This window comes from Haliotis rubra, unplaced genomic scaffold (genome assembly GCF_003918875.1).
Source record: "Haliotis rubra isolate DU_JTF1 unplaced genomic scaffold, ASM391887v1 Scf1586, whole genome shotgun sequence".
NCBI classification, from domain to species: domain Eukaryota; kingdom Metazoa; phylum Mollusca; class Gastropoda; order Lepetellida; family Haliotidae; genus Haliotis; species Haliotis rubra.
In genome coordinates this window covers 124,009-148,539 of record NW_025765543.1, presented here as the reverse complement: position 1 = coordinate 148,539, position 24,531 = coordinate 124,009, and the positions used below count along the sequence as shown (strand labels likewise).

At 40.3% G+C, this 24,531-nt stretch overlaps 1 protein-coding gene across 1 annotated transcript in view; it reads right to left on the bottom strand.

Annotated features, from left to right (window-relative positions):
• Positions 1-479: 479 nt before the first annotated feature.
• The window catches only part of LOC124271201 (deoxynucleoside triphosphate triphosphohydrolase SAMHD1-like), a 47,295-nt gene continuing 23,243 nt past the window's right edge, over positions 480-24,531 (bottom strand). Inside the window, exons 3-14 of the mRNA XM_046706283.1 lie at positions 24,368-24,386; positions 8,431-8,461; positions 8,086-8,246; positions 7,782-7,894; positions 6,208-6,278; positions 5,665-5,802; positions 5,312-5,371; positions 4,927-5,094; positions 1,853-1,944; positions 1,534-1,590; positions 1,124-1,237; positions 480-580 (exon numbers count right to left, since the gene is read on the bottom strand). Of these exons, the coding sequence (XP_046562239.1) occupies position 580; positions 1,124-1,237; positions 1,534-1,590; positions 1,853-1,944; positions 4,927-5,094; positions 5,312-5,371; positions 5,665-5,802; positions 6,208-6,278; positions 7,782-7,894; positions 8,086-8,246; positions 8,431-8,461; positions 24,368-24,386 (1,025 nt within the window). The 3' untranslated portion in view covers positions 480-579. The remainder of the gene's footprint in view (positions 581-1,123; positions 1,238-1,533; positions 1,591-1,852; positions 1,945-4,926; positions 5,095-5,311; positions 5,372-5,664; positions 5,803-6,207; positions 6,279-7,781; positions 7,895-8,085; positions 8,247-8,430; positions 8,462-24,367; positions 24,387-24,531) is intronic.

The following is a 24,531-nucleotide window of genomic DNA, read 5'->3' as shown; positions in this document are numbered from 1 at the left end:
TGCATTGCCATTTCTGCTCGATTTTTGGTATTTTGGCCAAGTGGTTCCGCTAACTAAGCGTCAAGGTGTACAGATGATTTGATATTGCTCAGAAACCATCAAATAGCCAATGCCTGTCCACTGAACGAAGAATGAAGTAAGCAAAAATATTCAATGCTGAGTGACAAAACACTCTCAGTGACAAAAACACTCTCGTAAAGTGGCAAGAGGGGTGCATTCAACTTTCCTTTTCGTCGAGCAAAGTTCATCAGCTCCAGCCTCTGGTGTTCACATTTCACAACTTTCAAATGAACAATCCAGAACAATCCAGAACAATCCTTAGAAGGCGTTGGATGAATATTACAACATTACAATATGTCTGTCCACTTGGCCATATGACATTACTGAAATACTGACCAGTAACATTTGTTATCCCAACTTATTCATTTAGCTATATAATGTGTGTAAAAGCGAACAGGTTTACGAAACAATCAACATACTCGATTAAAATCCTCCTTCACAATGTGTTTGCTAACACACTTGTATAAATCTCTTTTCTGTATTCTTTTCACGATGTCACTTGCATCTTTCAGTGCTGCGTCTGTAATTGATATTATTCATAAAGATCACGCGGATAAATCGAAAAGTAGAAACATGGATTATCGTTCAGAATAAACAAATTTTCACAACTTTTGGCAGGCATATTGCTCTTGTGGAGTCTGTCAGCTAAGATGAACTGTACTGAGAAACTAATGCCAATAAATATTTACTGCAGCATCTACGTTTACAGTCTTGATTAAATTCAGCAGCACATTTCTGCAAGCTGAATACGAAGGCAAGTCATGCCCATGTGGTCGGTATGATTTTGCGTGTGTATACGTTTGTAAAAGTACTGTTCTTGACTTCCGTGGCCTTAAGTCAAACCTAGTTTATATCTCTTCAGTGTATTTGGCTATTCTCAAATATGACAATCGCTTTACACACGTCAGTGTCTCTGAACCCAGTGCCTTCTTAATGAACCCTTGTTCACAACTGTGTTTGTAAATTGGAAACAACTAAGTCTTATCACTATTTGGCTAGATATTACATTTCTTTAATGTATGTGTGAACAACCAGTCAGGACACAATGATGTATGGTATTCACCAGAGTCTTGGGAACTCGTCCCGAGTGTCACAGGGAGATCCACCAGTTGAAGGGATGCTGTCATTCAGCTGGGAATAGGCCGCCATGTCATCAATACATTCGGATATTTTACTGCTGCAAAAAATAACAAACTTCATTAGTCGTTTCTGATTGTAGAAAGATATCTATGTTTGGTGTGATGGTTTGTACATGTAATCAACTAACAGTGAATTCAAATGTATATTCACATCCACATGTGGCTAGATGCTTTACACTGGATGTTGGTGAAAATGAATATATCTAAATCGATGCAGGTAAATAGTGCTTTAATATTGATAGTGTCATATCTCATAATCATTACCCGGGCCCAGTTCCCACATTTCTGTTCTTGGTATTATTGCATTTGAGCAAATTTAACAAACTTCACATACGCATTTTTCCCTGGTATCAGCGCCGTTTTGTCAAGTTTTACAAGCGCATCAACAATCCTGAAAAAAGACATGGAGCGCATTCAAAATATTTTGACAACAAACATCTATATCCCTACAATGCATATTATAATGTATATGTATGTATAAATGATTGATTAATGAATTAAATAAGCATGTTATCGCGTCAAAACGACGTAATATCAGAACTGATGAGATATGAGTGGATTCGATGCATACACCAACGTTGCTAAAAAAGGTTCTCGATAGTGTGTGTGTGTGTGTGTGTGTGTGTTTGTGAGGATGTGTTGCGTGTACGTACATAAGTTCCACTCCACGGGTAACTGGGTGCTGATAGACTCTTCGGTGTAGGGTTTCCCGGGTGCGAAACATGTCGTACAGATTACTGGCATTCTGCAGTCAACACAAACATAACATGAATCAGGTCACATGTTCAGATGACCTTTTATGTGCAGCGTCTGTTTCAAGCTTTGTCCCAAAACTCAGTTGGTATTGGCACAGATGCCATCAGAGAGCAAAATCCGTTTGTCCTATCTTTAAGAGCATATGTAAAGACTGCAGTGTTAATGAGTATTAAGCGCTTTCCCGATACGTCACACTGAAAGAATAGAGCATAACAGCCAGGCCAGAGTATGTATTATTCGGTGTCACTTTCACTTTCGATGACTACGTATTTTGACTGGAACCGAGCGTGTAGGTTTAACGAGAGTTAATCATTATCTTTCCACCAATAATGGTGCCAGCAAACACAGTTTTGACATCACCAGAGACAGTGACATTTGAGACGCTGATTGTGTTGTCTACTGGCGATTTGGGCATTACGCGAGTGTCCGCTCGGCATGACGGGATTTTCATCAATAGGTGTCACTGTGGGGATTAAGTTTCTTGAAATTATGCTCTATATTTGTTTGTGCTGGTAGGTTTTCTATTGCAGAAATTGTTCACGGAATGGGTCGTTTTCCCCAGTTCTCAGCATTATTTAATTTGGCGGAGGATTATTGTCATTTAACGTCTTCGCGCCGAGTGATTTGTGAGTGGTTTCGATGTTTGAAGACTGGCGGCATCGCAGATGTTTTTCATAAGAGAAGAAAGTGTGTTTTTCACAATACTATATCAAACAAACAACTGATCGCAGGTTTAGGCATGCCTTGACTGTGTGTGCCAAGTAATTAAAGGGGGCCGCCATCTCAACAGATGTCGAGTGGAGACGTGAATACATACAACTTATACACCTGCAGAGGGCACAGAGAAGGATCAGCAACTTTAGACAACATTTTCGGCCTTGACGAGGAGTCTCACCAGACCTATTGTTCTCTTGTCTCGCGGACAGTTTATAAAATGGATTGTGCTCTCGACTTTATTATGCTCTTTGGAATATTATGTCCAGAGGGTCCGCACTGCTGCAGGGACTCGATCTCTACTTGGGTGTCACGCCCTCCATGTTCAGTTCAATTCTCCTCCCCTTTAATTTCAGCCGTGATCGTGAACATTGTAAGAGTGAGTGAGTGAGTGAGTGAGTGAGTGAGTGAGTGAGTGAGTGAGTGAGTGAGTGAGTGAGTGAGTGAGTGAGTGAGTGAGTGAGTGAGTGAGTGAGTGAGTGAGTGAGTGAGTGAGTGAGTGAGAGTGGTGAGTGAGTGAGTGAGTGAGTGAGTGAGTGAGTGAGTGAGTGAGTGAGTGAGTGAGTGAGCGAGCGAATTAAGCTTTATGCCACTTTTACCAATATCACGGCGGGGGACACCAGAGTTGCACTTCACACATTGTACCCATGTGGGGAATCAAACCCGGGGACGCATAAACCATTAGGCTACCCAACCACCCCGCGAGGCTGACGTGATGGGATAGCCGTTCCACTTTCGTTTTAGTGATCTCTCATTGTTGTTCATACATTACAATTGGAGACGTGAATACATACAACTTATACACCTGCAGAGGGCAGAGGGCACAGAGAAGGATCAGCAACTTTAGACAACATTTTCGGCCTTGACGAGGAGTCTCACCAGACCTATTGTTCTCTTGTCTCGCGGACAGTTTATAAAATGGATTGTGCTCTCGACTTTATTATGCTCTTTGGAATATTATGTCCAGAGGGTCCGCACTGCTGCAGGGACTCGATCTCTACTTGGGTGTCACGCCCTCCATGTTCAGTTCAATTCTCCTCCCCTTTAATTTCAGCCGTGATCGTGAACATTGTAAGAGTGAGTGAGTGAGTGAGTGAGTGAGTGAGTGAGTGAGTGAGTGAGTGAGTGAGTGAGTGAGTGAGTGAGTGAGTGAGTGAGTGAGTGAGTGAGTGAGTGAGTGAGTGAGTGAGTGAGTGAGTGAGTGAGTGAGTGAGTGAGTGAGTGAGTGAGTGAGTGAGTGAGTGAGTGAGTGAGTGAGTGAGCGAGCGAATTAAGCTTTATGCCACTTTTACCAATATCACGGCGGGGGACACCAGAGTTGCACTTCACACATTGTACCCATGTGGGGAATCAAACCCGGGGACGCATAAACCATTAGGCTACCCAACCACCCCGCGAGGCTGACGTGATGGGATAGCCGTTCCACTTTCGTTTTAGTGATCTCTCATTAATGTTCATACATTACAATTGGCTCATTTTTTTATATGTGTTTTGCAAACACTGATGCAAAACGGGGATAGAAGTGTGTCTAGTTCGTTTGGGGGTATTGCATTCATTTGGCGAATTATATTTTGGGGTTTTAAGAAAGTTGTCAAACAGTTTCAAATCATAGTTTCCTTGTGCAGAATCAAGCCATTGATCATGTCGTACTCAACAGCGACTAATCTTCCTCGGGCATCTTTAGGCTTTGTGTTTGTCGTATGCTTCCCATGCTCGACCATGGTGTTTCGATGACGAAAAGATGGTCACAGGGAATTTCAGATAATCTGCCTTCATCAAAGTCAAATTCAAATTCGGTACCATCAACCTACAACATGCAGTATCTGTTTGGCTGTTTCCAATTTGATCAATTAAAACTTTGTCTCGAACATCAGATGAAGACATGTTGTTTGTAAACACCTGCTCACGCGAACCAGGGAAAAACTCATACTTCCGATTATGTAATTTGCATACTTATGTCTTTAGGGTATGACATAAGTGGGGTTTTATGTCATAAGCTTCTGTCGAGGATAGATACAGATGTGGATAACCGGGAATCAGTCCGAGAAAGAACAACCAGGTCATGTGAGGTGAGGGAGATACGATCCTTATCCTGTTATAAGTAACATGTGTAATGGCATACTGAATAATTTTTTTTCCGGACTGGGTGAGTTATATATATGACATAAAGTGCCGTTACTAGACCTTATATATGCTTATATGTGCCTAGACGAAAATATTAGATTGTGGAAATGCAGGAATCTTGACAGAAACTTACTTTGTCTCTTGTACAGATCCGTCGACCTTCCCCGTCGACGTCGATGATACGAGCCATCTCCATGTACCTGTCGTGGTCGAAGTTGTTTTTCATGCCCACCATGTGACAGTCACGCGCGAAGTAATCCCACTTGTCCACGTCAATTCCTGTTCTGGAGTTGGCTACAATCTGGCGAGAAATGTGTTTGTGATACACTAATGTTTAAACACATTTCCAAGATTGAAACATCCATTGCACTTGCAGGCACAATATGTGGCATGTTTGCCAATGTCCCGGACGTGTAATATTATTAATGTTTGCTAAATGTATTAACAAACTAAAATCAACCATCCGAGCAACGATATGTTCGTGCTGTTTGAACATTGATGTAGTAATACATACTTACTTCATAAAGGTATGGTTTGTTACTTCTCATTTTAATCACCCTTGGATCAGTCACATGCTTCTGTAAAACAGCATCGTAAAACATAATCACAAGGGATAAACTACTACCCATCCATCGTTATATTTAAGGTAAAGTTAAATGTTATCAGACCACAGACCACAGACTACTATCGGCGAACACAGACCACGGAGATGGTAATAAGTACAGTCTGGTATATTTTTGCTCTATATTGTACAACAATAATGTGCATCTTATGTGTTTGGTAGACACATGGGTACTTTGATGTTTATCCTACAAGCATAACAGAGTTTTAATCCTTTTATATCCTACTTCTCAATGGCTTATTACTTAACTGTTTCTTTTCCACCTAATATGAGGTCTTTAACCAGCTCGAGACAACTCCAGTCTTTGCCAAGCTCGTCAAAGGCACTCTTCACATGGCCATTTTCTTCAAGTAGGTGTTCCAGCATCATCACTGACGCATCTTCATGCTGAAATCATTGATTGTAAATCAAATAAACGAAATCAGCTTTGTCAGTTTCGCCCATTTGATGTGTTAAACACGGCAACAATAACTGTCATCTGTAACACAACTGACGACTGTTTGAGTACTGTGCAGTCGACTAGTGGGTGGGATGTGGTCAGGAAGTACGTATAAATTGTTTGCGAATTGCTCTCTCATCATTGTGTTGACATTATGTCTGTTACATTTTGTTTTACTACTCTTTGTAAAACATTTACATTGAATGAATAATTTTTCGACCTTCCCATCACATACAACAGAATGGTGATGGTGATGGCCTCTTGAAACTCCCATAAAAAAAAACTGTCCTCACGAGAGAGGAATGCTGGGTTAGGGCGTTTGAGCATAAATGTACTCAACATAATGTATATACCTTCCACTTGCTGTCTGGCTTTACCCGAGGTATGAACATGTTGTCAAAAACGTGTGAGAATGGGCCGTGTCCTAAAAGAAGAAGACACATATGTAGTCCACAACCTCTTTTCTTGTCGTCATGATTAACTCAACCGCATTGTACTTTATTGTCTTTGGCCATTGCAATAGTCGTTTAAGGGGTCATAGAGCAAACCAATGCAGTAACTTTCTTTATACATTCATAAGATTATTGTTTCAAAATATATCAAAGTGCACCTAACTTGTATCTGTTTAATGTATTCAGCAATACAATATTCGGTGTACACCTTCTTATCATAACACCCCCACTCCTGGTCGAGTTCTTTGCTTAACCTTGGGGCAAATCCTATCTCCAGTGTGGTTGGCCTCATGACCGGAGGATGGTTGACTGAACTGCGGAGTTGAGAGATGGTTTGCTCCTTGTCTTTCGGTAACCCAGTAGTTTCTCAGCTTCAGGGGATCAGTCCTAACTGGGCGATGTTCGTTTAGTTCAGGGAATAAAAAGTCCCTATCAAGGCCCACCATGGACAGACTCATTGTAAGGCTCATCATCAGCTGAGGACCCTTGCCCCCCTCTACACGCAGCCCAGAGTAACAAATGGGACTTCTCCCTGGAAGCGCCTAGTCGAACCTACCATGAACGTTCCGGAGAATATGAAGGCTCCCCAACATCGTGTCGTTTAAAGTAAGGTGTTGGACAGTTTCTGCAAATTCATTGCAAAGTCGACACTTCACGTTGATATGTTCTTTACGAATCACATTTTGGCGTTTCTGAGTGGCATGTGACTGGTCATCAATAAGGAAGCCTCAGTTTCACATTTAATACCAACCGACTTCATCCAGGCGAAGGAATAGGTTGGTTTGCTATTCTGTTCGCACATAGCAGTAGGTGCTACGAGTGTACAATCCACCGCCTCGCCACGTGGTAAGGAGTCGTGGTAAGAGAGAGAGGGAGAGAGAGAGAGGGTGGGTGGTGGGGGGTGGGTGGTGTGTGGTGTTAGCGAGTAGGCAGAAAGAAAACGGCATGTTCAAACTGTGAAACAGCCAGCCATTTTGTCAAAAACATTTCATTATCTTTATCAAATGAACTTTACCATTTATTACTATGTATACCAATTAATTGTTCTCGTCAGGATATGGCCGAAATATTGCCGTTGTGACGATAAATTTTAACTCACTTACTCACTCTTTATCAAATGTATGTTTTTCAGCATCATTATAACTTTATAACTTTTTTGGGAATTGGTTTAAATTTAATTCTTTGGGATTGCATTTACATTTGTAAATGTATTGTTTATGGTTGTGAATTACTAATTGACAAGATTGCTTCCATTGGGGTCACCTAGATGAAATCATTACTACGACTGGTTTCATTTTCATGATTTCTGATTGACTTGGAAGCATTTTGACATTTGCTCTTGCGTAATAGCTCAACGCTGACTTTTGTCTTCCATCATGACCCGCCAACCGAGGGCAAAATGAACGCTCTTGGGCAAAGGTATGTGTGGTTCAGAAATAATCAAGCTTTTCATGCAATTACAAATTGCTACTTACCGAGATCATGGCAAAGTCCTGCTATTTCAATACACTTGATTTCATCTTTTCCAAAAGTTGTAGGTTGTTTCCATTCCAGAATCTGAGCAAATTTCCCTGCGAGATGGTAAGTCCTGTATTAATATAAAAGGGAAGACGTCTTAGCAAACAGAAATAATGTTAATATGTTTGTACTGTGTACGGCAAGAATTTATGTCACGGGAATAAAGGAGCACTATTTTTTACATTAATTCACGTCTTGAACTGTTCCCTTAATGACGAGTATCAGGCATTCTACTTTTGCCAATGTCGCAATACTATTTACCCGATGCTGTGTTCAAATCTGTTGTGTGTTGCGCCCGGATATACAAAGTAACCTCCTCCGAGCTGCTTCAAATACCTCAACCTCTGAAACTGTGGGGTGTCTATTATCTTCATACACAGACCCGACACTCTTATAGTCCCATGAATAGGGTCGTTGAAAATCTGATAAAGACATGAAATGGAATGAATCGATTCCTTCGGTTTAAAAGTGTATTCTTCTCTGTATCTGCAAATGCGTTCACGAATGTACAATGAGATAACAACATGGATCTGGTTTATATTTATTCGCCATTCGCTGACATATCAAAGAAATGGACGCTAATTTGTCTGACGTTAAGATGCTTACCTTTAACAGTGGATCGGAATCAGAATCACTTCTGTGGACAAAAACGTTCATTGATATATATATTCTACTAGCTCATTTAGTCATCGGTACGATTTTGAAAATAATGTCACCTCCTATATCATAGAATTACAACATCCTGACTCATGCTCAGTTAAGTAACGCAATGTTGGTAATTTAATATAAGCCACACTGGATGAAAATATTTCAACACCAAGATAATTCTATCCTCTGAACAAACTGTCCTTCGTCGGCAGGTTTTTATAATAACTATATATATTCTATTACAATGTCAAATGTTCTCGTCACGATATGGCTGAAATATTGCCGATGTGACGTTAAATAATAACTCACTCACTCACTCACTGGATAATAATAAATTCCCACCTCGAATAAAGAATCAGTTAAGTGATAGAGCGTGTGCGCATGCACTGAGATAATAAAAATATACTTATGGAACGATTTAAGTACCCCAAATTTCACCATATTGATGTAGCTATCGATGATGATGATGATATGTCGATGATGCCATTGTTAAGTAGCAAATTTCAGGTTATGAAAACCAAGGTTTCAGTTTGAAACAGTTTGCCAAAACGCAGCTTACATTGTACATGCACGTGAAGGATGCTACCCACTCATTTCCCCACTAGCCATTCAATTTGTGAATATGCTATCCTGTTCATCCATACACATTTTGAGGAGATTATCATTGGGGTCGAAATGGCAGAAAGTGGACATGTCATGCAGCTGGAATGTCATTTAAGGCCCTCGGGCGTCGCTTCGTTTCTGCCACTCTGCCACTCTGTCAGTAGACATACCCGGAAGCCCCAATAAACAAGCGCTGTCACGTGATGTGTGAATCTTTCGCCAAAAGCACTCGTCTTAAACACCTCTGGGTGCCCAACAGACGTTTGCAAACCAGGAGTCCAGGCCCGCGTTTCACAAAAGCCTCCTAACTTTAGGAGGTCGTAGCCCCTACGACCTTGTTTACGACCCTCTTCCGACCTTCTTTACGACCGTTTCACAAAGACGTCGTATACATGTCGTACTACGCGGTCCTAAATCCATGTCGTACATCGTATAAGAGGTACTATGTTGCATAGCAACGCATAAAGCGAGACCGTTGTAGCAAGAAACAACAATCCGTTAACCTTATGTCAATCAATTCGTTTGTCGGTGTTCCAGTATCAGTCCTGGAACACAGAACTCTCAGTACCAGCAAAGGAATAATACGTGATCGAGATCAATTGTTCACAGACATGACTGAAAGTGAAATAGCATTTGAAATGAAAGATCAAGATGTGTTCAACTAATTAACACTTATCTCTTTTCCTTTTCAGCACCAATCGCCCCACCCCCACCCCCACCCCACCCCCCAATCAGGCTACTGCAACGTTGACATTTTGTATTCCAAATCCCTTAAGATGATTCAAATGTCAAAATGTCAAAAGTATGGCCATGGTGTCAATTCCTGTACAAGACCTGTGACATGTGCACACTGCAGCGAGCAGACTCTACTGAACACTGTGACAACGATAAAAACAATGTACAAATTGTTCAGGCAGCCACTCATCCTTTTTCAAAACACTGTCCCATCTGGAAACTACAGATGGACATAATGGTACTCAAACTCAAACTCAACATAATGGTAAACCATCAAAACCTAAACCAAGATCCGAATCGTCAAAAGGACAGCAAAATGCGAGAATTTCAAAAGGGTCAAATAACCAAATCCAACTTTTCAATAAGTTTGGATCACTTGAAAAATGGATGTTATGGAAAACCTCTAGCCGAGGGCAAACAGCGTGTCGCCCTCAAGGGAAGGTGCGGGTAGATCCCAAATCAATCTACCCAAAAATAATGTTTTTAAATAATCTTAAACAGTGGAATTGTCGAGGTCTGAGGACCAACTTTAATGAAATACACCTATTGGTGCAAGATTTTAAACCATCAGCATTCTGCCTGCAACAAACTTACCTAGAGCAGAAAACTATAGTTTTCCGTCAGTTCCAAGCATACCATTCTTTTTCTCCTCCGGGTGATCGGGCCACTGGAGGATCTTCAATCCTTGTGAGGCAAGATGTTATCCACAGCCCTGTTGTGCTTAGGACTAATCTTCAAGCTGTTGCTGTGCATCTTACTCTTCGCGTTGTTTTCACTCTGTGTTCACGATATATTCCACCATCTGCAGCTCTTCAGCAAGCTGATATTCAAAATCTCTATGATCAGCTTCCCAAACCATGTATTATCATGGGGAATTTGAATGGTCACAATCCACTCTGGGGGAGGTATAAATACTAATACTAAAGGTAAAGTTCTGGAGGAGTTCATCATTAATAACGGCCTGTGTATATTTAATGATGATTCCCATACTTATTTGCATCCTGCTACTCACACCTACTCTTCTCTGGATTTGTCTCTAACTGATGCTAACCTTCTAAACGACTTTGAATGGTCAGTACATAATGACCTTTGTGGCAGTGACCATTTCCCAACCATACTTTCAGCAGTAAATCCATCTGATACTCCACCTTATACAAGACGGAATTTCACAAAGGCAAACTGGTCGATGTTTCAAACTCTATGCACAAGTAAACTCAAACCTGAAACCCATTCAGGTTTTCTCTGATGTTTTGAATGAAATAGCTGATGATATATTCCAAAGTCCTCAATCAATCCACATATAAAAAAAAACATGATTTAACTCGAATTGTAGGCAAGCTCGGAAAGAAGGAAAAGGGCTGAACATTACTTCCGCCATCACCCAACTGGCCATAATCTAAATACATTTATAAAATTAAATGCAAAAGCTTGTATAACGTTCAAACAAAATGAGCGTATTTATTGGCGAAACTGTGTTTCTGGAATATATTCACGAACACCAATGTCTAAAGTTTGGAATATGGTGCAAAGAATAAAAGGTAAAGGTTTCCAAATCCAGTGTTCACCATCTTCAGGAGGGTGACACATTACTGACTGATAAAGTTGAAATATCAAATAAACTAGGGGAAACTCTAGCAACACATTCTTCTTCATCAAACTATATACCGAAATTTCAAAAATATAAAGAACACCAAGAAAAAAAGAATATTACTTTGACTCTGAAAATGGTGAAGATTATAATGAAGTCTTTTTCATTCATGAGCTACATACTGCTTTAGGGCAAGCTCTCGATCCTGCAACAGGTGCTGATAACATTCATTATCTGTTACTTAAACATTTACCTGATTCCTCTTTAGAAACACTTTTAAATATATTTTATCAGATTTGGACAACGGGTCATTTCCCTTCATCCTGGCGAATTGCTGTTGTAATCCCAGTTCCTAAACCTGGTCGCGATCACTCAGATGCTTCCAATTACAGGCCTATATGACTTACAAGTTGTGTTTGAAAAGGCACCCATGAAGGGCCACCTCCTCGTGGTGGGTGCTGGGTAATGCTAAGCGCTCTCCAACCCCCCGTTGTGGACCCGGGGGCATATTTGGTCCACCAACCCGTTTGCCGTGGGTTGCGCCCCTGTGTCGGTGGAGGACGGGATTCTGGTGGTTGAGGGCACTGGTTCCAGGAACAGTGTTCCTTTGCCCAATACACCACTTCGACCCTTACTTCACCTAGACGGGTGGTAGAATCGGCCCGATTCTATCAATCGGCTGGTCACGCCGTGCCCTGTGCGTAGAGATTATTTTTGCACATATTCAACATAATATTTGGTCTTGGCTGTTTACATTCAACTTGCATGTATATATATATCTATATCTATATATTTGTATCTATGAAATTGCCTAGAGTCCTATGCCAGAAGGCGGTGGCTCATGGGCCAATCTGGCAATTTTGACCTCCAGGTTCTGTTTGTCTTCAGGGATCTGTCTAGGGCCGGACCAGCCTGACTTATACCCTGTTTGGCAAGAATAGCTACCTGTGTTTATTTTGCTGGAGTATAGCATCCCTGTAACCCTGGTGTTTGTAGTTGGCTTCCACTACAACACCGTTCTTGTTGACACTCCATGGTGGGTGGGGAGCAGGGATGTCGAATATTTTCCTTCATCATGGCTACCCCACAATTAACTGGTTCTAGATCCAAAACTAAGAGAAGGCATGTCGATAGTGATACTGTTAATTCTTCGGATGATGAATTCGTACACAGTCCTGATTACTGGCCCCTTTTTCTGGTTGTAGAAGGTGTTGATGGTGAATCCCTCAAAATCAACCCTTTTGTTGTATCCAAATCAATTGAAGGCATTTGTGGCAACGTGAAGAATGTCACCCGTCTCCGCTCCGGTTCCTTGCTAGTGGAATGTGCACGGAGACAACAGTCTCTAAATCTGCTCAAGGCCCATCAATTTGCAAATACTGAGATTGTTGTCTCAGTGCACAAAACCTTAAATTCATGTAGAGGCATTGTGCGTGACTGTGCGAAGTGTCTCTCAGACATGAGTGAGGAGGAAATTGCAGCGGAGTTGAAGAATCAAGGTGTAACATCAGTGAAAAGGTTCACTAGGAAAGATGGTGACAGAATTATAAAACAAACACCTACCTTTTCACATTTGCACTTTCGAAAATCCCTTCTTCTATCAAAGCCGGTATTTCAACATCGGAGTGGATGTGTATATACCAAATCCACTCCGGTGTTTCAACTGTCAACAGTTTGGTCATGGAGCAAAATCTTGCCGTAACTCCCAAGTTTGCTCCCGCTGCAGTAAGAAACATGACAGCACAGACTGCACAGATATCATCAAATGTGCAAACTGCAGCGGCGACCACATGTCATTTTCAAAATCATGCCCGTGTTATGTGAAACAAAACAAAATCCTCGCAATCAAGTACACTAAAGACATTTCATTTATAGAAGCTAAGAAATTAATAGAGAAGGAGTCCACTTCCACTTCTGCACTGTCATACTCTGCTGCTGTTTCCTCTTCACCTCCAAAGGTTGATCAGGGATGCCAAACAGCAGTTACCTGGATCACTAATGTTCAGAATATTCTTTACGATGTTGAGGCTGGAGCTATGTCTTCTTCTTCTTCGTCCACATCAGCTTCTCAGACTATCCTGTCTTCTGAAACAATGCCAGCAAGGACTATGCCTGAGCCTGCAATTGAACCTGAACCTGAATCTGTGAAAAGAAATCCGCCACTTTCAAAAAGGAAAACAAAACTCAAGAAAAAAGAATCAAAGGGCCTCAAACATGCTGAGCTGCCTTTACCACTGACTGTTCCTCTGGAGGTTCATAACGTCTTTGAACCTCTGGATATGGAGATCACTCCATCACTAACATTACAGCGTAAAGGACCACCTTCTCGCTCACGATCTCCTATTGAAGCTCCATGAGCTGCATGCCAAATTTAATACAATGGAATTGTAGAGGTCTTCGGAATAATTTTACTGATCTACAGCTATTAATTCAAGATTTCAAACCATCTGCTATTTGTTTACAAGAAACATTCCTCAAAACCACAGATAAAATTGATTTAAGACAGTATGACTCATATCACCACTTTTCGCCCCTGGGTGATAAAGCAACTGGAGGATCGTCTGTTTTGGTGAGGCAGGGTGTCATTCATAGTCCTGTCCCTCTCAACACCCCTCTCCAGGCTGTTGCAGTTCGTATGACATTAAATGGTGTGTTCACGTTATGTTCTTTGTACATTCCACCGTCGTATTGTCTTCAACAGTCTGATATTCAGGCACTTTATGACCAACTCCCGAAAACCCGTGTCGTCATGGGAGATTTAAATGGTCATAACCCACTTTGGGGTAGTAATGACAGCAATGCAAAAGGTAAAGTACTGGAGGATTTTTTCTTAAACAACGATTTATTCATATTTAATGATGGTTCTCATACATATCTACATCCAGGAACTGGAACTTACTCTTGTCTGGATTTATCCATTGTTGACTCTAATTTACAGAGTGAATTTGAATGGTCAGTTCACGATGACCTCTGTGGAAGTGACCATTTTCCCACCGTATTGAAATCTGTGACACCTTCTGATATTCCTCCATCATCACGATGGAACTTTGCTAAAGCAAACTGGGATTTGTATGAAATTCGTTGTTCTACTAAACTAACACCTGGTGCTTTTCTTGATGTTCCTGACCCTGTTACACTCTTCTCTAACGAACTAGCTAAAATAGCTGATGAATGTGTTCCGAAGTCTCTTCCAATCCACACATACGTAAACCATGGTTTACCGCTGACTGCAAACAAGCTAGGAAGGCCCGGAAAAAGGCTGAACAGTATTTCCGTCGCCATCCTATGGTCCACAATTTACATAAGTTCAAAATTTTAAATGCTAAAGCAAGGCGTACTTTTAAACAAAACAAACGCCAGTCTTGGCAAAATTATGTTTCAAAAATAAATTCACGTACGCCAATGTCAAAGGTATGGAACATGATCCAGAAAATCAAAGGTAAGGGTTCTAAATCTAGCATTCGCCATCTGAAAGATGGGAATCAATTATTGACTAATAAATCAGATATTGCTAACAAACTTGGTGAGACTTTGGCCAAACATTCTTCCTCATCTAATTATGTACCTGCATTCCAAACATATCAAAAACAGCAAGAAAAGAAAGCTATTAATTTCAGTTCAGATAATGGGGAAGACTACAATGAAACCTTTTCGATACATGAGCTTCATACTGCTCTTGATCAGGCTCACGATACTGCTTCTGGAGCTGATAACATACATTATCAACTCCTGAAGCACTTGCCAGAGTCATGTTTGGCGACACTGTTACATATTTTGATGACATTTGGACAACTGGAAATTTCCTTCGTCGTGGCGTGATGCTATAATTGTGCCCATACCTAAACCTGGACGTGATCATACGGATCCTTCCAATTATAGGCCAATTTCACTAACTAGCTGCGTTTGCAAGACCATGGAACGCATGATAAATAATCAACTTGTTTGGTACCTGGAAACCAATAACTTCATAACAGATATACAATGTGGTTTCCGTAAAAACAGAAGTACTATTGATCATTTAGTGCGTTTAGAATCTTTTGTTAAGAATGCCATAATTAATAAACAGCATGCAGTGTCGATCTTTTTCGATTTAGAAAAAGCATACGACACGACATGGAAACATGGGATTTTAAAAGATTTACATGACTTTGGATTACGAGGCCGTTTGCCTCAATTTATATCCAACTTTTTATATGGCAGGCAATTTCAAGTCCGGGTGGGTTCTACCCTGTCTGACCATTATAATCAGGATCAGGGTGTCCCTCAAGGCAGTATTTTGTCTGTCACATTGTTTAGTATCAAGATAAACAGTTTATCAAAGGTTTTAAATGATTCAATAGATGGATCACTTTTTGTGGATGATTTTAATATTTCTTGTCGCGGTAAAAATATGCATACTATTGAACGGCAACTGCAGTTGTGTTTAAACAAGATAGATAAATGGTGTCTCGAAAATGGCTTTAAATTTTCTAAATCCAAAACTAATTGTATACATTTCTGCCGGAAATACAAACCGCATAAAGACCCGGAACTATCTCTAAATGGCACTCCTATCAAAGTTGTGAAGGAGGCCAAGTTCTTGGGTATTATTTTTGATTCACACTTAACGTTTCTACCACATATTAAAGCCCTTAAAACTAAAATGCCTGAAGGCACTTGACTTGTTGAAAGTCGTTTCCAATTCTAAGTGGGGAGGGGATCAAGCTACCCTCCTACATCTATATCGATCATTGGTCCGTTCCAAACTTGATTATGGTTCCATCGTTTATGGTGGAGCCTGCAAGAGCAACCTAAAACTATTAGATTCTGTCCACCACCAAGGTCTGAGACTATGTCTTGGCTCTTTTAGAACTTCGCCTGTTGACAGCCTCTACATAGAGGCAGATGAGCCATCTCTTGCACAACGCCGTATCAAATTATCATTACAGTATATTACCAAACTGTTCTCAAACAAATCTAACCCTGCATATAACTGCGTCTTTAATCCCCTCTATGAGGATTTATACAACAAAAAGCCTTCTCTTGACCCGCCTCTTGGGCACAGAATTAAACCATTTCTTTCTGCTGCCGGCATTGAGCTGGATTATATATCCCCTTCCCGTTTTCTTTCTTCTCCTCCTTGGCAACTGGTGAGGCCTGAAGTTGACCTAACTCTGACAAAGTTTAAGAAGTCTGAAACTAATGAATTACAGTATAAACAAGAATATAATCAATTAAAAATCAAATATAATACATACAAATCCTTATTTACAGATGGGTCCAAGGACGGTGGCGCAGTGGCATGTGCCACTGTCATTGGATCCAGAACAATATCTTCTAGAATACCTGATAACAGCTCTATATTTACAGCAGAAGCAAACGCCATCTTAACAGCTCTTAAATACAGTCAAATCCCGATGAGTCGAATCGCTGGGGACCAAGTAAAAGATTCGGCTTATCGATGTATTCGAGACATAGGTATGTCGATAAGGGTAGAAAAAAAGATGATTCAATATTGAACAATTCCTTTATTCAGCACATCATATATAAATATAGCACAACAATACATAAGGTGACATAGACAATGGATAATAATGGATAATGGAAACAAACATTATACAAATGAGAACACATTTCAATACTAGCACAATAAAATACAAAATACATTTACCTCTTAAAATCCATGAACAAAATCTATCGGCAATCGATAGATATACTTGTACATGCCGCCATCTTGAATCTTATTAATACAAAAAGATGAACTCACTTCGGGAAAAAGTCTGACATTAATGTTTGTTTCTGTGAATTTCCCTTACATTTATCCACAAATTCACGGACGCTTGCCAAGTGGGAAAAATGTTCGTTGTTTGTACCTGGAACCGACTCGAGAAATTCCTCCAGTCCTTCACAGAACTTTATCGCTTCCGATACGGATGGTGGTGGTTTGACGGCAGGGTGTGTCTCGTCTTCATCATCAGACGAGTCGTCGTTGTGACAGGTGCTAAATCTTTCGTTTCCGTAAAATCACTAATCTGCCCTTTGTACTCACCCGACAATAGCGGAAAGGTGCGAGCCGCGCTGGTTTGTTAATTGGATCAGTTACACGTAGTTGGATCACCAATTAACTTCTCATTGACTGACTTCGGCTTATGTATACAAGATTACTATTGTTTGAATCTCAAGGGACCAAATTTCCATTTTGAGTCATCGTGTATATTTATGAGACGAATTCGTGTAACCGGAAATCAAATGATGACAAAAATAGCAGGGAATGGTCGGGACCGACAGGTACTTCGTGTTATGCATAATATTCGAGACACCGGCATTCGACTCATCGGGATTTGACTGTATATTCAAAGACATTCCAAACATAAACAATGTATAATATTTTCTGACTCTCTTTCTTGCCTTCAGGCTATTAAAAATCTCTCTTGCAAACATCCACTTTTAATTGAAATAATCGAATTATATAATGATCTTGCTACTGGCCAATGTGACATCGTCTTTTGTTGGTTACCCAGCCACGTTGGCATTTCTGGGAACACCATGGCTGATATTGCTGCTAAGGCAGCACTCAACAAATCTGTGACACCACTTCTTATCCCATACTCTGATTGTAAAGCCAGCATTAGAACATACATCCGCGATCTAATGCAAAAGAAGTGGGACACCCAAGTAGGTATTAATAAATTACATGCAATAAAACCCTACATTGGTTACACCTACTTGGGTTGTCAGTCCAGATTTGAAGAGGTCATTATGCGACGATGTCGCATTGGCCACACTAGATATACTCACCAGTATTTACTGAAAGGCGAAGATCCTCCGTTTTGCATCCCTTGTGATGAAAGAATCACGGTCAAGCATGTCCTGCTTGACTGTGTTGAATATTCCATCACAAGGGATAAGTATTTCAGTGTCAAAACTTTGAAGGATCTTTTTTATAATGTTAATTATCATTTAATAGTTGAATTTTTAAAAGAATTAGATTTGCTTACTGATCTGTAAATAGTTAAATATTTTATTGTTGGTAGTTTAGATTAATAACTGAGATTGTTAGTGGCTGTGCCCCTCAAAGGGGGTTGAAGTAGGGTAAAATTATTGTCCTCCTGAGAGGGTACGTAAGTCCCAAAGCATTCAATGTAAATTTAAATCTACTGTTATTTTTAATCGTAGAATATATGTTCTTTTAATTTGTGGCTTGAATATCTAAAATTGCTAATAGCTGAGGGATGGTGTAAATCCAGCTAGGGTCCATGCAGGAAGCAAAAGTAATGTAAGTCCCCATGGTCCCTAGTATGGTGATCTACCTTCAGTTGTTAGCAATCTATAGCCCGGTTTTATATTGTATTGTCAACTATAGTTAAACTGTTTTAGATATAATTACTAGTTTTTAAATTATTCTTTGTGATAATCTAGTTATTTTACTGTCCTTCGTAGGCAGGCTTTTATAATTTACTATTACTTACTATGTGTACCAATTAATTGTTCTCGTCACGATATGGCTGAAATATTGCCGATGTGACGATAAATTTTAACTCACTCACTCACTGTGTTTGTAAGACCATGGAAAGAATGGTCAATAACCGATTAATATGGTACTTAGAGTAAAAAAAATATTATTACAAATATCCAATGTGGGTTTAGAAAACATAGAAGTACCATAGACCATTTAGTCAGACTGGAAACGTTTGTAAAGGATGATATCATCAATAAACAACACGCTGTGTCAATATGTTTTTATTTAGAAAAAGCTTACGATACGACATGGACATATGTTTTTAACAGATTGGCAGTTCCAGGTACGTGTGGGTTCCACCATGTCTGATTTTTATGATCAAGATCAAGGTGTGCGACGAGGTGGCATTTTATCAGTAACGTTATTCAGTATAAAGATCGAAACAGCTTATCGAATGTTTTAAATGAATCTGTTGATGGATCATTATTTGTAGATGATTTTAATGTGTCATGTCGAGGTAGAAATATGCACACGATTGAGAGACAGCTGCAGTTGTGTCTTAATAAAATAAATGATTGGTCAGAACGTAATGGTTTTAAGTTTTCAAAATCTTCAACAAATTGCATTCATTTTTGTCGAAAGTATAAACCACATAGGCACCCGGATCTCCATCTTTCGGGCACTCCAATCAAAGTTGTAAAGGAAGCTAAATTTCTGGGAATGATATTTGATCAACACCTTACTTTCTTACCGCATATTAAAAATCTGAAAGCTAAATGTCTGAAGGCACTGGATTTACTGAAAGTTGTTTCTAACTCCAAATGAGGAGGGGACCAAATTACCCTACTTCACTTGTACAGATCACTTATCCGTTCTAAACTAGATTATGGCTCCATCATCTATGATGGAGCCTGCAAGAGCAATCTTAAATTATTAGATTCTGTACACCATCAAGGTCTAAGACTTTGTCTTGGATCTTTCCGGACATCTCCCATTGATAGTCTTTACTACAATATGTCACAAAAATGTCTTCAAATGAGTCTAACCCAGCATATAATTGTGTTTTTGATCCTTTTTATGAAGATCTGTACAACAAGAAGCCTTCTGTTATTCCCCCTTTAGGAATACGAATCAAACCTTTTATTTCTGCTGATCAGACTGAGCTCGAAACTATCTCTCCTTTCTGACAGATTTCTTCTCCACCTTGGCAATTGGTAAGACCACAGGTTGATCTAACCCTTTCTCAATAAAAGAAATCGGAAACAAATCCATTATAGTATCAACAAGAATAGTATCAGATAAGAAGTAAATATGATATTTACAAATCTATCTTTACAGATGGGTTCAAGGATGGTGGTGCTGTAACAAGCGTAGCATATGTCATTGATCCAGAACATTATCTATAAGATTACCACAGAACGCTTCCATTTTCACCGCCGAATCAAAAGCGATCTTAACAGTCCTAGAATATGTAAGTAACAAATCTAAACATAAGAATATTATTATTTTTTCAGACTCACTATCCTGCCTTCAGGCTATACAAAACAATACGTGTCAACATCCAGTTGTACTTGACATCAATGAATTACATAATAAACTTGCTACTGGCCAATATGACATCGTCTTTCGTTGGTTACCCAGCCATGTTGGAATCGCTGATAATACAATGGCTGACGCTACAGCCAAATCGGCACTAAACAAATCTGTAACACCACTTCTGATACCATACACTGATATAAACCTGTGATTATATCCTACATCCGTGATCAAAGAAGTGGGACACTCAGGTGGGTATGAATAAACTAAATGAAATTAAACCAAGTATCGGTTATACCCACTTGGGATGTCAGTTCAGATTGGAAGAGGTAATATTACGACGGTGTCGTATTGGTCATTCACCATATACTCATGAATATTTATTGAAAGATGATGATCCTCCGTTTTGTGTCCCTTGTGATGAGAGAATCACGGTCAAGCATGTCCTGCTTGACTGTATTGATTTTTCCATTGCAAGGGATAAATGTTATGGTGTCAAAACAATAAAGGATCTTTTTAATAACGTTCATCCTCATTTAATCTTGGATTTTTTAAAAGGAATAGACTTAATAGTTAAATTTTGATGTACATAGTGATGCCTTTTATAACTCGGTAGGATATAATTATTACAACAGATTGATTGTGACTGTACCCTTGACGGGGGCTGAAGTACCGTAAAGCTATTGTTCCCCTATGAGAGTACATAAGTCCCATTTCATTCAAAGAATGTTTATATCTCCCATCGTTTTAATAGTAGAATATTTGTTCTTTTAATGATCGGCTAAATTTCTGCAATATCGCCAACACCTAAGGGGATGGTGTAAAACCACTCAAACCCATCCATTCGTCGTGCAAATGACGTTAGTGCCAAATCAGGTTTTGCACGTGCAGTCGATCACGTGATCTTCGCATCGAAGTTTTCTTCATATGCACGTGTTTGCATTGGCCTCAAGAATTGAAAAAACACTTTTAAACCACAGTTCTAAGGGTACTTGAAATGCCACGATTGTCAAATGTGCAACGTGAACGTGCCGTTGGCATGTTGCAAGCGGGAAGATCAGTTATTGACGTCGCAACAGCAATGGGATGCAGCCGTCGTACTGTGTATGACTTGCAAGGTCGTCTACAACAAGCTGGCACCACTTCTGATCGCCCAAGGTCGGGTCGTCCACGTGTGACGTCACGAGCTGAAGACCGTCACATCGTCCTACGTCACCTACGTGACAGATTTCTGCCGGCTACACGAACCAGGGCTGAGATGTTTAGAGGTCGACTGTCCTCACAGACCATTCGAAATCGGTTGCGGGCTGCCAATCTCCATTCTCGACGTCCATATCGTGGGCCAATATTGAGGCCGTTTCATCAACGTCAACGTCTGCTGTGGGCCCAACGTCACCTCCGACGGTCCCAGAGAGACTGGAATCGAGTCGTCTTTAGCGATGAATCCAGGTTTACCCTCAGATTCGCGGACGGCAGGCATAGAGTCTGGAGACGACGTCGTCAACGGTTTGCCCAATGTTGTGTACAGGAAGTCGACAGATTCGGGGGCGGAAGTTGCATGGTGTGGGGTGCTTTCTGTGGGAACAACCGTTCCCGATTTCTGGTTATCCGTGGAAACCTCACAGCTGCTGCTTACCGCGACCAGGTGCTCAACCCTGAACTCGTTCCTTTCATGGCGGCTCATGGCCCAGATCTACAGTTCCAGGATGATAATGCTCTGCCGCATACCGCGATGTTGACACGAAATTTCCTTCAAAACGCTGTAATCAACGTCATGGACTGGCCATCGAGGTCCCCTAACCTTAATCCAATAGCGCACGTTTGGGATGCACTTGGGAGAAAGCTTCGTGGTCTTAGGAACCAACCTCAGAATTTGCAGGAACTTTGCGCTGCCTTGCAAGAGCAATAGCGCAGAATCCCCACCCACGTGTTCACAAGCATCAGGCAGTCGATGAGGAGACGGTGTTTGGCAGTGGTGAATGCGCGGGGCGGCCATACACGATATTGAACTGAGAAATTTCGCATTTTTATTCTTGTGACTTGACATTCTGTATACCCATGTTTTGGAACGGCGGTGTAGCCTAATGGAACTGATTATGGCACTGTCAGTGTATCGAGTACATCACACAGATCTCAGCAATGAAATAATAACAATTTAACCGTCTTACCATCTCTTGTTCTTTTGTAGTGCCCTAAAGAAAGAATGTGAAGTTTCTTTTTTTTGACTCAGTATATTTTGTATTGTTTTCTGCAGTCATAGCGTTTAGTACAACATACAAGTTTTAAACCAAATTTGTGGTATTCTTGTATTTTTACTGTCCTTCGATGACAGGTTTATATGGTATATATTTATTGTGATTTTACTGATACATTGTTCTCGTCACGGTATGGCTGAAATACTGCCAATGTGACGTTAAATATTAACTCACTCACTCACTCACTCACTCTCACTATGATACTCTTACCATGCATATTCTAAAGGTATTGAGCCATTGCAAGCAATGAATAGCGGACTGGATGTCGGAAAATTTAAAAAAAATGCCACGCAGTGTAAAATCGGAAGTTTTCTTTGTTTACATTTCAAACTAGCGCAGTCTTCCGAGCACAGCGTTCGGTTTCACACCCAATATCTTTCGTTTCATTTTATCTTTCTAGACAGTTGGTATTGGTGACAAAGACCAGTTGTAATTTGATTTTAAAATGTAAGGGGAATTCAGTGATTTGTCGCGGCTGACTATTAAATATACGTGATGTAATAGGCGTCTCAAAACCGGCCTTTGAGATGCGTGATTTTGTAAACACTATCAAAAATGGCGGAAAGCGCACTTCGGCGTTGGTGTAAGTATATTTTCGAAAACATCCCAACCGATTCTAGGTTCATCGGCAGCGTTTCAGATTTATCACTAGTGACATCAGGAAAAACTGAGTTCAGTGATCATTAATATGGTATTTTTGAAATTCAATCCTCCCAGTAATTATCCGATTTTCACATTTGAAAACATACTGTACAGCAAATAATGCTGTGAATCGTGATTTCGTATTTGATGAGAAATGGCGACATTTACGATCAAGCCTATTTTGAAAGGTTATTTTAAGCAATTTAGCTTTGTCTGAGATAATAGTGGAAGAAACAGGGAATATCCCGCAGAATACAAAACTGTGAAGTATATTTGTGTGCGTGATATATTTAGAATTTTATTCGACTTCAAAGTGAGGGTTAAAGCGGAAGGACATATATCCCTGTGGTACACATGGGGTTTAATCAAGTCCAGAGACTCGGCCAGAGCACTAGTGGTGTCGCGGAGTATTCTTTGCACACTAGCTCTGGAAAATCCATGGCGATCCCCAATTTCACTGAAGAAAACCCCTTTTCGAACTCCATCGAGCACATCTTGGGTTTTCTTGGTCGTCCTTTGCAGGTAAGGGTCCTCCTGTACCAAATGTGGGTGAATTGGAGGCAGCATTATATCGCATGAGGAGCGTCGGCAGTTGCCTCGGGAACGTATCACTGGTGGCATGAGGAGAAGGGTGAAGGTTGTCATCCAGGCATGTGGCGGATACACGTGATACTGATGTCAAACACCCCGCGAGATTTCAGTGGGCCTTTACGAGATCAGACACTATATTATCGTATGTGAATCAACAGTGTTGACATACTGCCTACATTTTGTTGTTTTTCTGTTATGATGTTTTTTAATCTACCATCAGATAATCAGGCATTATTGCTCTTCTGGAAGTCTGAAATTTCTTGACACCTTTCTGTTCACATCACTGTTCCCGAATAGGGTGCGAAAAAATATGTTTCAGGTGTATATGTGCACATTAGTGTGAACGTTTATATCCGTTCACAGAAGTGTGAACTACGAACATCATATCAGGTTATTGCCCAATCCACCAATGAGAATACAGACAACGTTGTAAACCTTGAAGTATTGCATTGTTTATACCTTTCTTCACTACAAGTATGAGCATATACACGTGCAACTAATACTCACTCTGAGATACCGGGATTTCCTGAAAGTAATGAACACAAGCTATATCAAATCGTCTAAATCCTACCAATGGATTCTACTTGGCGGCAACAGTTTTATTATTACAATAATACATTATGCCTAAAGGCTTTTTTTACTATCAAAATAACAGATGGCTATTTTACGAA